At 45.4% G+C, this 14,168-nt stretch overlaps 1 protein-coding gene across 3 annotated transcripts in view; it reads right to left on the bottom strand.

Moving 5' to 3' along the window:
* Nucleotides 1–6,245, bottom strand: part of EEIG1 (estrogen-induced osteoclastogenesis regulator 1) — a 45,325-nt gene extending 39,080 nt beyond the window's left edge. Inside the window, exons 1-2 of one of the 3 annotated variants that reach the window (XM_048822955.2) lie at nt 6,096–6,245; nt 4,470–5,160 (exon numbers count right to left, since the gene is read on the bottom strand). In XM_048822955.2, coding sequence (XP_048678912.2) covers nt 4,470–4,615 — 146 coding nt within the window. In that variant the 5' untranslated portion in view covers nt 4,616–5,160; nt 6,096–6,245. Of the gene's footprint in view, nt 1–4,469; nt 5,228–6,095 lie in introns of those variants that run through there. The other 2 variants (XM_048822956.2, XM_075120621.1) reach the window with 2 other exon arrangements.
* Nucleotides 6,246–14,168: the final 7,923 nt, after the last annotated feature.

Genomic DNA, 14,168 nt, shown 5'->3' with positions numbered 1-14,168 from the left:
AGCCGTGGGCAGGTGCTGTGGCCAGGAGCGGGGCCATGGCTGGAGCCCGGAGCAGAAGCTGGAGCCATGTCCGAAGCCGGGGCTGTGTCCAGCAGCAGAGCTGCAGATGGGCCAGAGCTGTGGCTGGAGCTGTGTCCAGAGCCAGGGGCTGAGGCTGGAGCAAAGCTGGGGCAGAGTAGGGCTAGGGGGCACTCCCTCCCCACCCCCCCATAGGGGTTGGCCTGGGCCCCACTATGCCCCCAAATGTTCCTTCATTCCCTGCTAGGGGGGCATGCTCCACAGTTTGGGGACCACTTTGCTGGAGGCACAGAGGAAACCAAACTAATATGCTACACCAGCCAAAACTATGATCATCATCAACTGAACTTAACAGAACAGATAAATGGTTAAGTGCATGAGATTTTCCACCTCCAGGGACGAATGGAAATGCCCTGAAATGGCTCAGTTCTTGCAGAGCCCAGATAATTATGGACAAGCATTCCACCTCAAGAGTTATCAGCGGCAGATTCCCTAAAAGCTCAATCCTCTCCCTTATAATATTCAACACCAGTATGACGCTACTGGAGAGCCAGTGAAACCACATGGGCTGAAGTGTCAGCCATAGGTGGATGACACCTGGTACTGCAGCTCCTTTACATCAGAGGCAGACAGCACTGTCCCCCAGCTTTCTGAACGGATAGCCAACATCAGCACCTGGATAAGGGGCATTTGGCTATCACACAACTCAGACAACGCTGTGGTGATGTTGTCTGTATTTTGAATAACTCATTAGCCCTCAACTTCTCATGTCAGTGTGCAGCCTTCCTGTCCCTTTTGGGTTTCTTGGTGCTACTGGCTGATCATGTAGCCTCGGGGAGGTCCACTTCCACCTGCAAGTGGCTAGAAGATTGAGCTGATCCTATCGAAGAGAGAGTGGGCTGTGGTGATCTATGCATTTGAGATCTCTAGATTAGGCCATTGCAACACTGAAGGTGGAAGGTACACACCCTGGAAAAGCTGGCGGGGGGAGAATGCAGCAGCTGATCTGCTTAGAAAGACCAGTGGCCATGAATACATCATGTTGGTGCCCTGCTCTTCATTTCTATTTTGAATACTTGGGAGGCAGTCTGATACAATGGTGATAGGCGATTTTTAAATACCTTGATTAGAAGTATATACCTGAGCGGTATATTGGTAGAGCTGTGTGGGAAAACTTGCAGAGCACCTGTTTGCCCTACGCCTGGCTCTAAAAAACAGTGCTTTCATGAACACCAGGTTCTGTACTCCAACTAAACAGCACTCAACCAACATAGAACAATAGCCAGTCATTCTGCCAGAGCACTGTAAATGGACATTGATAAGATAAGTCTTATCCTCACAGGACTCTTCCAGGCTGTATTAGGAGAGGACTTGATTACGGGGGAAATGTGAAAAGGAATTTACAGCTTGCAAGTTCATACTGTAAGATCACCAAGGCCTAATGTGGACCGCCAAGCCAGCTCGTGTGCGTAAGAGGGCACACTTCTGAAAATGAGAACTCCAAACCAGCTGGAAGCGCTCACGGGACTTGGAGCTTTTCCAGGATATTCTGAATTCCTAAACGCGTTAAGTCACAATGCATTTTGGACTGTTTCCCCTCTTAGATAGGCTGGTTTGTTTCTGCCTCAGCCAGTGGAGCTACTGGCTACAGTTTCAGTTAAAGGAGGGGGTTCCGGCCTCAGGGCGTTAACATTCTCTGGCTGGAATCTGCATGCCCCACAACCCGGAGAGGCCTCCATCCAACTCTACTGTATGGAACAGTAACATGTATATGCAGTTCAGGTTGGAACAAAGATATCCTGCTAGGATATGGGAATAAAGCTTCCTAACTTCTCCTTTACTCACAGTTTGGGTAATTAAACTGCTTGGTCATATCAATCTGACCCAGTTAATGCTACTGAGTGACTGATCATATATGCTTCCTCCCTGAACTCTCACCAAAACTTTCACCCTTGTGTCCATGGGTTTCTTAACTAAAAGTCCATGGCAAATACCAGGAGAGAGTCTCTGTTGCAGATCATGTTCCAAAAGAAGGAATTCTTCCACTGAAACCCCAAGAGGGCTCCTTCTACATCAAAGATTGGCCTAATCTGGGAAATTTCCTTACAGGTTTTAAAATTGGTTCAGCTAAACCAATTTTAAAATCCATTATAAGTCTTCCCTATGGTACACAGGCTTCCTTACCCAGATGATGTTTCCACCTCTCTCCTTTTGGAAAAGTCATGGTTGGAGAGCAGTGGCAGCTGTTCTACTTGCCCAATCATGAAAAATTTCTGTAGAAGGGAGTACCTGACATTCTATTGCCAATGACAGTCAGCATTTAGAAATTGTACGTGGGTGTGTACCACACCATAATCAACACAGCAAGAATCTCCGTTACACCAGATGGTTTGCCCCAGCAAGCACCTTGGATTCCAGTCTCTTTTGGAAATGTTCTGGCACCAAAAAACCAATCACAGACTCTAGCTAAATTCTTAGTCACCTACAAAACTTCCAATTCAACATGGATACAATCTCTCTTAATTCCCCCAGTCTCTCTCCAAATCTTTAGAATTTTAAAAGGGTCACAGTAAATGGAAAAGGCAGTAAACTAAGTAAAGGCAAGTCTGGGGATCCTCAGTACATGGTAACCCTGTTTCTGGAAATTCCTAGATCACCATTTCTTACCATTAGAGAGACTGTAAGAGACTAAGTCTTGGAAGAGGTCAAATGAATTAATACCACTGAGCCTAGAAACTTTTCTAATAGGAACAGGTTTCCCACATGCTTTCAGTTAGACCAAAGACAGGCTAGCGGAAAGAAGGCAAACCCAACATCCAGCTTCCCCTTTTGCTCGTTTATTAGCAATCAAGCAGAGTCACAGTAACGTATGCATTTGGTTTAAATTACAGAGGATTTCTCTGCAGGCACCTGAACGTGCTGAGAAAACTCCTGAACCTCAAACAGCTTAAAAAACCACCCAAAATGCCAACCCACAAGGCTGGCAGTAGCACCAAACCTGCACTCCTGAAACCTGCTTTCTAGGACAACAGGAGGAAGCTTGAAACCCAGTCTGGGAGACCAAGTTCACCTGGAATAGTTTCCTAATGAATGAGCTGATCTAGGAAGTAAAGGGGTTAATTCCTTCCTGAGCTCACATACAGCTAAAATTCCTGCGATAAGCTACTTCTACCAAACCCAGGGATCTAACAGGGGAGAAAATTGCAAGGAAGAGTTATTTTGATAGACTTTTTCCTGGGAGGAACTCACTTAGGGTGTGCTTTTCCAGAGGTGCAGCAGCTCCCATGACCTGGAGTTAGGGTGCTCAGCACTTCTGCAAAATCAGGCCTTGGTGCTCTGCTGCAGGGTTGCTCAAACACACATATACATATTTGCAAGGCAGAAAAGGATTACAGTTGGCCAGTAAAAACCCTCTCTCCTAGAATGGAACAGCTCCCACTGTTCAGTATACAGTGCCATAAGAGCCTTTGGAGACCAAGCGGCACTAACAGTTACCTTTAAATAAGATTAATTACTCTTGGGTTAATATAAAAACAGATTCTGAAAACAACTGAAAGCTGTCCTAACCATACTGAGGCAGTAAGACAGCAAGTCCAGGGCTGCTTTGGAATTTGTGTTTGCATAGCAGGAGGTGATAATCAATGTGCATAGTTGGCAACAAAACAGATTTTGATTAGCAGTTTGTAGTGAGAGTGGGGACAAAGAGCCCCCAAGCAGGCAGAGAGAATCCAAGCCAACCCACAATGGGAAAGGGGCCTTATAAAAGAATTCTACAGAAGTGGTCCAAATGTTACAGATTACATTATTGCTGGAGTGTTTCGCTCCATTAAAAAGGTTACAGCAAACAGGAGGTTCAACAGCACTCATTCGAGAAGATAAACCATGGTTTTAAAACTAACAACATTAACTTCCAGGCAGCCGTTTTCCTTTGCATGGCAATTTGCAATGCAAAGCAAGCTATTTCAACCCTTACCAAGGACAGTAATTCAGAAGCAAACGGGGAGAGAAAAGTTGAGCAGGGTTCACGCAATCAGTTTAGATGCAATTTTCTACTGAGTTAAGTTTCTCATTAGGCAAAAGTACTGTTTGGCTATTTCTTTCATATGTAGTGTGTGTAAGCTTTTTCTCTTTTTTGGGAGGGTGGGGGGAGACTTGTAATCCAAAGTTATCATCAGACCCCAATATCTTTCAGAAATGTCACCTCCAAATAGCTGAAGAATTCAATTCAGTTCTGGTCAGAGGCCACACACATAGAGCTGGCCAACAAAGACCAGACTCAGGGCTATGTCCCGATGGGAGAAGAGAAATTGCACGCACCAGGATTATTAAAATCACGTGGAAGAGGCAGGCAAGTGTTAGCAACATACTAAACAACTCAGTCCAACACAGTTTAACCAGGAAAGGAGAAGTCTGGGGGTGGTGAGAAGAGAGAATTACACAGAGCCTCTTACCTGGAAGACAAACTAGCAAAGTCCCCTCCATCCAGCAGCCTGATTTTGCAGAACAGAACACCATTCACAAAGGGAACAGCAGTCAGCTCCTCCAGGGTGAAACTGGTCTGAAATTTAAACTTCTTTTTCTTCATCAGGAAAGCCATGGGCAGGCTCAGTGAGAAAAGTCCAGGAACGCAGAACAACAAAATCAGAGTCAGAAAGGAGCTTCTCAAAATGCACACAGATAAACAGAGGAACAGGCAGCTATTTCAGGAGTGGAAGAAGGAGAGCGTAAATTTCAGTTCAATTGCAATGACGGCCCAGCTTTAAATGCACAATCCTCTTCTCTCTTTGGTGGTCGGATCTGGCTGTGGGATCATTGCCCTGGCAGGCTTCAGGTGAGGAGGAAGAGGACAGAGTAAACCTCTGGAACATCTCCAAGGAGGAAAAGGAGGGAGAAAAATTCAAGCTCCGGACCAGCAGGAGCTCCCCTGCCTGCAGTTCTCCTGTTTAGAGGCTGTGGTGCTCTGTGTCCATCAGGCCCCCTTCAGAAACCATCTCTGATAGGAAGTCATCCTGAACTAGTCTGTCTGAAGAAATCCTAGGTCTGCAGACTGCACATTCAAGGCTTCTCGGTTTCAGTCTCCTCCCCTTGTGCGACTACTTTACACAGGTCTCTGCTGTCTGTTGCTACTGCTCCAACAGGTCTCTAATGTCAAGTAGGGAGGGAAACGAGTAAATTAGTCCCAGCCAGTCCTGGGCTCCTCCTCTGAAACCTGTTTAGGTGGATAAGATTCTGTTCAACCTCACTGCAATCTAAGGAGGAGGAATCCAGTTAGCCCGCTTCAGAGATCCCTTTCCCCCTTTTCTGCCTACTGCCCCTGGGTTGCTCTCTATTTTGGAAGAAGTGTTTAATACTCATCTGTTCTAGAACCATTTTTATCCATAAATCTCAAAGCACTGTACAAAGGAAGGCAAGTCTAACAGCTGATCTGATGAAAAACCGGGAAGAAATATTGGTGAAATGCGGGCCGGGGGGGGGGGTAAGTCAGAGCTCTTCGGGAAGTTTCAGTATTTTGACCCTCTCCACACACACACACACACACACACACACGAAACTTGCAATTTTTCTTCTCCGTTTTTTCCAACTAGTGCGAATAATAAAGCGTGCCCCCCCCCCCCCGGGTCAGGGGCACCAGAGCGAGTCCTCACGTCAGCCAAGTTCATGCGTCCGGACCCATTTTCACCACGGTGCCCACTTCAACCCGCCGAAAGCCCAGGGACTAAACACGGCTGCAAGGGGAGCCGGCTGCAAGCGCCTTGTCTACACGAGGGGGTCGAGCCACGCTGGGGCTGGGCTTCTCTGATACATGCGATGAGCCGAGTCCGGTCTCTGCCCGCCTCCGCCTCCCCGCGCAACCAGCCCAGCCCGCTCCCGGCCGCCCACGGCGGCCTCGCCAGGGGCCACCGCGGCAGGAGCAGCCCGAACCGTGCCGCGGCCCCCGCCCGCCACGGCCCGGTTCGAGCTCCCGGCCCGGTTCCGCTCGGCCGGCCGCGCCTCTGCACCGTGAGCGGAGCGCCCTCCCCCGCCCCGCGGCATGTGGACGGCGCGGCCACGGGACCCGCCACCGGCCCCGCTCTCACCTTCTGCCCGCGCCCCGCAGAGCCGCCGCCGCCGCCCGCCTGCACCGCAACCCCGGCTAGCGCGCCTACGCCAAGTGCGCCCGCCACGCCAATGGCGTAGAGAGTGGCAGGCCCTCGCGGGCCCGCCAAGCTTTGAGAATACGAAAGCCCAGACAACATTCCCCCCCCGCCCTTCCTTCTCACGGGGGCTGGGGGGGAGAGCGGCGCCATCGGATTGGGCAGAGGCAAAGGGACAAACTCCTAGCCCTGGGTTCGGATTGGCTGCTACAGCACGGTTAGGGGGAGGAAGGAAAGAGCTTAGGGGCTTAGTGATTGGAGGAGGTAACTGTCAATCTTCTTAAAAACCATCCCCTTTCGTCTTGATTCAGGTGAAAGAGAAAGGGGAGGGGGAAAAAGGAGACAGACAAGAGAGGGGGAGGGAGAGGGGGAAAGGGAGAGGAAGAGGAAGAGGAAGAGGGGGTGGGGAGAGAAAAAGAGGAAGAGGGGAAGAAAGGTAGAGGGAAATCTGACTGGCAGATAAAGGGTAGAAGAGAGGGGGCTGGAATCAGGAGAAGAGGGGGAGAAAAGTTAGATGGGGAATAAAAAGATCTAAAATGGAGAGCAAGTCAGGGAAACTGAGGGGGACAGGACCATGCAGGAAACGGACACGGCAGCACCACCACACCTTCAGTAATCATTAGGCAGGCTGCCCCCAAAATCGCGTGATGGGGTTAGGAAGCACAAGATTTTTAAAGCAATTAGACACTTGTGGGGCTTTGTTTGCGTTTTGGGGTTGGAGACTCGGGGGGTGCATTCGTGTCATGTTTTCTAGCTTTTCTCTGCAGCCACGAAGGCTAGAAAGTTACTTTTATTTCTAAATGAAAGCTGGGAGTCTCGCCTTGTCACATGACTTCAGGAGATGGTGCCTAACTCCCACTGATTTCACCTAAATACTTGAGAGGACGTGGGCCTAGGTCTTTAAAGAAAACCATCAAATATCACGAGGCTTGTGATAACTTATTGGTGATGACAATAACACTTATATTTAGCCCTTCCATAGCACTCTACGTCTGCCCTGAGCCCTTAATTCACACAGCTCTCTGATCCCATTGACTACTATTGGCCTGGATTCAGGAAGGTCCTTCAGCACATTCCTAACTTCAAGCATGTAAATCATTTATATTACTATTTATTTATCTGTTTGTATTGTGGTAATGCCTAGGCGGTCCAGTCATGGCCCAAGTCCCAATTGTGCTAGGACCAGTACAAACAGAACAAAAAGATGGTCCCGGTCCCAAAGGGCTTACAATCATCATTGGGACTTATGGACTTGATGTTAGGGATGTGCTTAAGGGCCTTCTAGAATCAGGACCATTACCCACATAGCGATACAGAAACTGAGGCCTAGAGAAGGGAGGTGACTTGCCCAGTGTCATACAGCAAGTCTGGCAGAGACAGGATGAAAACCCAGGAGTCCTGGCTCCCATTGCCAGTCTCCCATTGCTCCTATTAAACATCTAGAATCACTGCCTTTAATCACTAATGCTGACAATACCAAGAACTATTAAATTATTTCCCCTCCAGTATGAAATATTTTTTCAGTGACAGAAAAAGCACATGGAAACGTACTTGGACCCAGTGATATCTTCAGGTCTGATTAGGGTGAACACTTTGCCATGCTGATTCTTGCTCACACACACAGGGTTAAACTGATTGTCAAATTCAGGGTCAGGAATTAATTGTTTTCCTCCCGGCCTCTTGGCAGGCGCCTATGAGGTGAGCGTGATGGAGGGGGTTAACTTTTCAGCACAGCCTTGAGCAGGGGGGAACCCTTTTTAAGATTAAGGGGTTGTATCCCATACCCTGTAAATTTATGTCTTGTGCTTACAAGGGCAACCAGGCGTTGGTGGATATTAACTCTTTCCACCTCCTATTCCTTGATTTAATAGAAATGCCATGGTGAAGAGTCAAATCTGCTGGACATTTTAAATCTGCCAAGCTGTGAAAGGTGTGGAGGTCCTTGTAGAATTTTGGAAGTGTTTCAAGGTCACCTCTCCTTTTGCATGCTTTCTGTAAGATCCACTGTCAGAAGTATGGTGTATCCACTTTCATCACTAGAGAAAGGATTAATTGTCCCTTTAGTAGGCCACTAGGGATATCTATTGTGATTCACTCATCAATAACTCCCCTAAGGACTTATCTCCTTTGTTTATAGCAATCAGGGCTGGATGTTAAAATTTACAGAGATTTTAAGCCCTGCTGTTCTCACGCATATTTACTCTACAGCTTTGTCAGAAACATCTCTTGAAAACCTCAATGTTTGCTTTATAATTAATTGAATAATGTGCCTGACGTTGAAAATAAATTAACTTGGAAAAATGCCCAGAGAATTGCTGAACAGTCTGCAATATAACAACTGTAGTTGGATTCTCAGGGATATATGTCTCTCTAACAAAGGAAGTGTCATGAAACTGGGATTAAACTCTTGGGACACAGATTCTTTATTATTCTGAAACTCTCCATGTTGGTATTTCTGTATTTTTACTGCACATTTGTGTCTTGATAAATTAGAATCTTCAAAGGGCCAGTAATTAGGGAAGCATGATTTAGGGTGTAGTGATGAGTAAAGATGTAATTAACTAGTGAGTTCCATGAAGATATCATAGGGATTATAATGAAAGCGTATAGCATCTCCAAGTCCTTAGCTCTTTAGACTCAAGCAGGTGCAAAATCCTGCTCCCCACGTTCCCGGAAGTCAGGAGCAGCATGGCTAGATCACCCCATGCTCAGCTCCACAGACAGCACATTACTTTCAGGGTGCAGGTCAAAATTGCTCACTTTGGATCAAATTTATATGTAGGGTAAACCCATATAAATTAAGGGAGTGATCTCAGAGATTAAGCTGAACCAGATCTTCAGGTCTGTCTATGCTTTGTTCAGCTAAGGACCCGAGAAAGGGTAGGCCAAGGGTAAAGGTGACCTTTCCCTCCTCCCAGGCCTGAGGAAAGCCAGGGTTTGATTTGGTCCAACACACAAGATAGAGCAGCCTCCAGGCTGCCCAAAATTGAGTTTATTTTTAACCACCCCATAGAGCATACTACGTTTTGGACACAATCCTCTTCCTGAGATACCCCTTATTCAGAGGGGAGGGGTTTGTATAGCTGGCTTTGGTATTTCTACACACCACTCCTTGATTTCATCACACTGAAGGAATCCCTAGCTGTTCAGGCTCTGGCCCATAGTTTTTACGTCCCTGATTGCCTGGCTCCATCCTTTTTAAAAACCTGAGCTCCTCTTTCTTCCTCAAAAACGATTATATATCAGAGGAATTAGATTGGTTTTGTACAGAACCCTGGTTACACCTAATCCAGTGAACAGTATCTAGCTCTGATCCCTTTTGGAAAATATGATTGCTCTGAAGAATATGCTACATCAGCTTGTTCTGGTCAGACAGGAAGTTTGGAGGTGACCTAATGGACATGTTCATAATTATGGAGGTGTATAATAGAGTGCACTGGGTAGCAGGATATAAAAGTGAGGAAATGGAGAGTGAATTCAAGCAGAACAAGTAGCTGTGAAGTTGCCAAGTAACGGCTACCAATGATTACAGGTACAGGTAGGAAATAATTTTAAGAGACAGAAATATATTTTGGGGGAGGGGGAGAAGAGGGAAAAGGATTGAGGGAGATAGTGAAAAAGCAAGGATAAAGTGAGGTGAGATAAATTTTAACGGGGGCTGGGCTGGGTGAAATGAGATTAGATAGATAGATATGGTCAGTAAAGTGTGCAAAGCCTTTGGGGATCCATTTAGTCCTATTACTTAGACTGGGAGTCTCCAATCAGTATATCACCAAGCCTTGTAAAATAGATAGTTTCCTCCTCTGGAAAACACTTTCAGCCAAACACTGAAGACTTGGAAACCAAATTATATACAGTCATTGTTACAATATAAGCATAGTAATGGACCTGTTCCAGTACAGCTTATAACTACAGTTATAATAGTTTTAATGAGTTTTCCATGTTATCGTACAAAGAATATAACTGTTACCACTATATTAATTATGCTGTATAAATGTATTCTTCATACTGCTGCCAAATATTGATTATGCCTACAATGCACCTGCTTTAGGTAGCCATACCAGATACTGTGGGATAGGTACCTGCACTGCTTCTCCAATGCTTGCAGAGAGCTCCGTGTGGGACAGTAATGACCCCACACTAGGATGGCTAGTGGGAATACACTGCATTGTTGCACCTTGCATCACCAGTGCAAGCTGCAACAGCATAGTGCAGAGGACGCCTCAGTGTCAAGTTACTGCAGAGAGATGCACCCCATTTATAGAGCTCAGGAGTTGGAGAGCTACTGGGAGTGGTGCAAAGGAAAATGTATGCCAAGCCTCATTAGGTAGGATTATCCTGTGTTACTGAGTTACTTTAAGCTTGTATCTTCTCAGCTTAATTTAATAGCAGACTGTGAGCTCCTCTTTGATCTGCTTGTATTTTTGATTAGCTCTGTATGTTAATAGTATTTATGATAATAAAGGGCCATGAATTGATTTCACGCTTACCTTACCAGCCAAGTTCATAAAAGCTACACACTGGGAATGCAGCTAAGCCTGAGTGGTATGCTCCTGGTTCGAAGGGACTTGGGACACTAGTTATGGGTAAAAGGGAGCATAACAATCTGGAATCAGTGTATTCCTTTCTCTGAGCCCATGGACAATCCCAAATCTCCAGCTGCCTGACCTTTCTTATTTACTGGTCTCAATATCTTCCCTTAGTGTCTTTGGTACGTTAAGTAGCTCATAGGAATCGCCCTTTGTTTCTGGGATGCACATCAACAGAAAAGAATGGCCTTAGTTTTCTCCTTCTGACATATTCCAACTTGTATCTGCCGTGCCTGAAGCCTCTGTCTTGTTTATAAAATACAGTCTTATGTTTATAGCACACTGCAATGGTGTGGGGCATTCACACTAGCTGTGGAGTTTTGCATCCATCCTACAGTTCCTGGCACTGCTCCTGGGAGTCTCACACAAGCAGGTGCATGACAACCGTGGCACAAAACATCTATTTACACCTATTCACATTTTTATTTGTTCCAGGGGTGCTGCAAATGGTTCTGTCTTGCACAAGGAGCTGTGCATGTGCTGCAAGGGGTAGGAGCTATACCCATCACACTCACCTGCTGATGCTATCATAGCAGTCACCAGATCCCCTCTTCCTCTTCTTCTCTACCTTTCCTCCAGCCACTATCAGATCAGCTCTGGGTCTGTCTGTCCACTGTCTGTTACGGAGAGCACTGCCACCTTTGGATGGTGCCTGAGAGGGCAAGGAGCTTGTGTTTTTAATTACTGTTATTCTTTTGATGATTTAATATGCGGTTGTATAGTTTTTCTCTCTTCTTTTGTTGACTGTGTACTTGTTTTGCTTCTCTAGTGGTTGTCTTCTCTTTTTTGTGTCCCTTTAGGATGCTGAGAAGGGGTGCCTCATGGCTGAGATGTGTGCTTTACAGCATCAGTTACAAGTACTCTGAAAAGAGCAAGAAATGTATATAAAAATACTCCAGGTGGAGATAGACAATGCTTAACTCCTAACTACTTAAGCCTTGGTCCTGTCTTTACCTTCTTTCTCATTTACCGCCTTTCTTTAACTGACCTGCCTCAGACCTGGTCTGCAGTCCCCTGGTATCCCAGCTAACATTAAGCCTTGCCATCTCGCTTATAATACATGGAGTTTAAGAAAATAACACTTTAGAAGCTAATCACCAGACATTGCTGTGAGGAAGAAGGCAACAGCCTTGTCTATTAAAAGGGAGCTCAGGGAAGAAAGAGATTTACCTGAGAGGGGAAAGCAACCCAGACCTTCCTGTCCTAACCCACATCCTGATCCTGATCCATATGGGCAGATCCTTATGCCCATATGGAGTCTCACTGATGTTAATGAAGTTCTGCACAGGCACGGGGTCTGCCTGTGTGGATCACCTTTCAGGACTGGGACTCAAGTGGCCATGTGTCTCAGAGGTTATAGGCGAGGGAAACCTTTACTGAACTTGTTTTGTTGGCAGCCATAAAGTGCAATTGATCATTTATTTACCAGTCTCCTGCCAGTTATTTTCAAGAGTGTCATGCAAAAATGGAAGGGCCTGAAATACTTAGACTTTCATACCTAGCTCAACACAACAGGCCAAATTCAGCCTTGATCTCACTTCTTGTGCAGTTACATCACAGATTAATTTGGCCAAAATAGGCTTGACAGTAAAGCTTTAAAAAATATACTGCAGGGAAAAAAATTAGACAAAGATTCAAATCATGATCATTTTGAACCTTTCTTATCACTTTGCCAGTTACTAGCTACCAAACCTATAAAGTAACTTACATGCACACCGGATATACAGGAGATACAGACATATCATGTGCTATGCTTATCAAAAACTTTGATTTCCATCCCTTTGCTTGTAAATGCATAACTGATCTGTCTTTATATCTTGTCTGTCTCTTTTATTCTGTAGTAAACTTGTTTACTAGAAATACTGTTCATTAGCAAGCACATCAAAAAAGGGAGTTCCAAATGTTCAAGTTCTTTGTCTGTTTTTGCTGGAAGGGTATGTTGTTTTGCATTCTCAGCCAACCTGTCTTTTGTTTGGACACAGGGCTTTTTTCCCCCCTCTGCTATGCTGCATTTCTTTTCAGCTTGTCAGTCAGCCTCAAAAAGGAGAGAGAGAATTGTGAGAGGAGCAAATAGAATCATAGGAGATAGAGATTGGGGAGACTTTTTAGATCAGTCTGGTATGTCTCCCTGCCAGTGCAACTGTAGGGCTTTCCAGCTGTAGGGTTTAAAACATATATGTTAATAATTGATTGCTCATGGCTGAACTAAGATCTCAGTGGAATGCCTGGCCATGTTATCAGCTGCAGCAATTTCTCCATTCTGTTATATGGTGCCATCTGCAGGAGAGAATTGAAATGAATTCTGAGTGTACATCACCAGCCAGCTGAACACCTTTAAAACTATATATTTGCTCCAGGGGTAGACTGGCACACGTAAAGCAACCTGGCCAATCTGGAATGGCCTCTGATGGACCAGAGACCACTTCAAGGTTTATCTCCTAAACCTCCAACACTTGAAATGTGTGCTATATACCACTGACAAACCAGAATTCCCAGTAGTGTTTACTCTATAGCATTGTTTCCTAGCTTTGGTGATTTACGCTACAGATCCTCAAATCACATTTGTAGGATACTCTTTCACATCTGCTGTGTCCTGTTGGAGAAGAACATCCTTGCTTGGTACATTCCTGAATGGCTGTCCTCAGTCCAGGCAGCTTGCTACTGAACTCTCCAGTTCCAACGAAGAGCAGCAGGCTTGGGGCATAGATCAGCATCCTGGATACTTTGCTTCTTCTTTTCTGTCCCTATTGGGCACTATTTTTGTGTTCAATCAGTATAACACCCTCTTCTCCCCTAAACCACAGTTGGGATACCTTCTTGTGATGTTTCCCTTTACTATCTAGTTTTCAGCATGAGTGCACTATTTTTTTCTTTATTCCTCATAGGGCTCCACTGAACTAATCAATGATCAATGGTTGCGCTCTTGGCAGGCAGCTTGTACTATATTTAAAATATTGCTGCAGTTTTTTCATGAGTGAGAATTTATGTACACGATTTACATTTGAATGCTATTGATTTGTGTTAGCACAATATTTCTCCCTGACATACAAATTGGTGTTTCCAAGTGCCAGGCATTCAACTACCTGTAGTAACTATTTGCAGTAAGATGCATTACAGAAACCACTTCTTGGGCTGCAGTCATTGAAAAAGTTAATGTAAGTCAATTCTAAAGCCTTATAAATGCCAGCACTTTGTCCTTTATTATTCTAGGATGTTACACTGCATCCAGCTCATAGCAGATGAATACAATGTGATTTTAATGAGTCATCGTTGTCTGTCATAAACAGAAAGAAAAGGAGTACTTGTGGCACCTTAGAGACTAACCAATTTATTTGAGCATGAGCTTTCGTGAGCTACAGCTCACTTCATCGGATGCAATGTAGCATCCGTGAGCTGTAGCTCACGAAAGCTCATGCTCAAATAAATT

The sequence above is a fragment of the Caretta caretta genome, chromosome 16 (assembly GCF_965140235.1).
Source record: "Caretta caretta isolate rCarCar2 chromosome 16, rCarCar1.hap1, whole genome shotgun sequence".
NCBI classification, from domain to species: domain Eukaryota; kingdom Metazoa; phylum Chordata; order Testudines; family Cheloniidae; genus Caretta; species Caretta caretta.
This window is presented reverse-complemented; position numbering and strand designations above follow the sequence as displayed.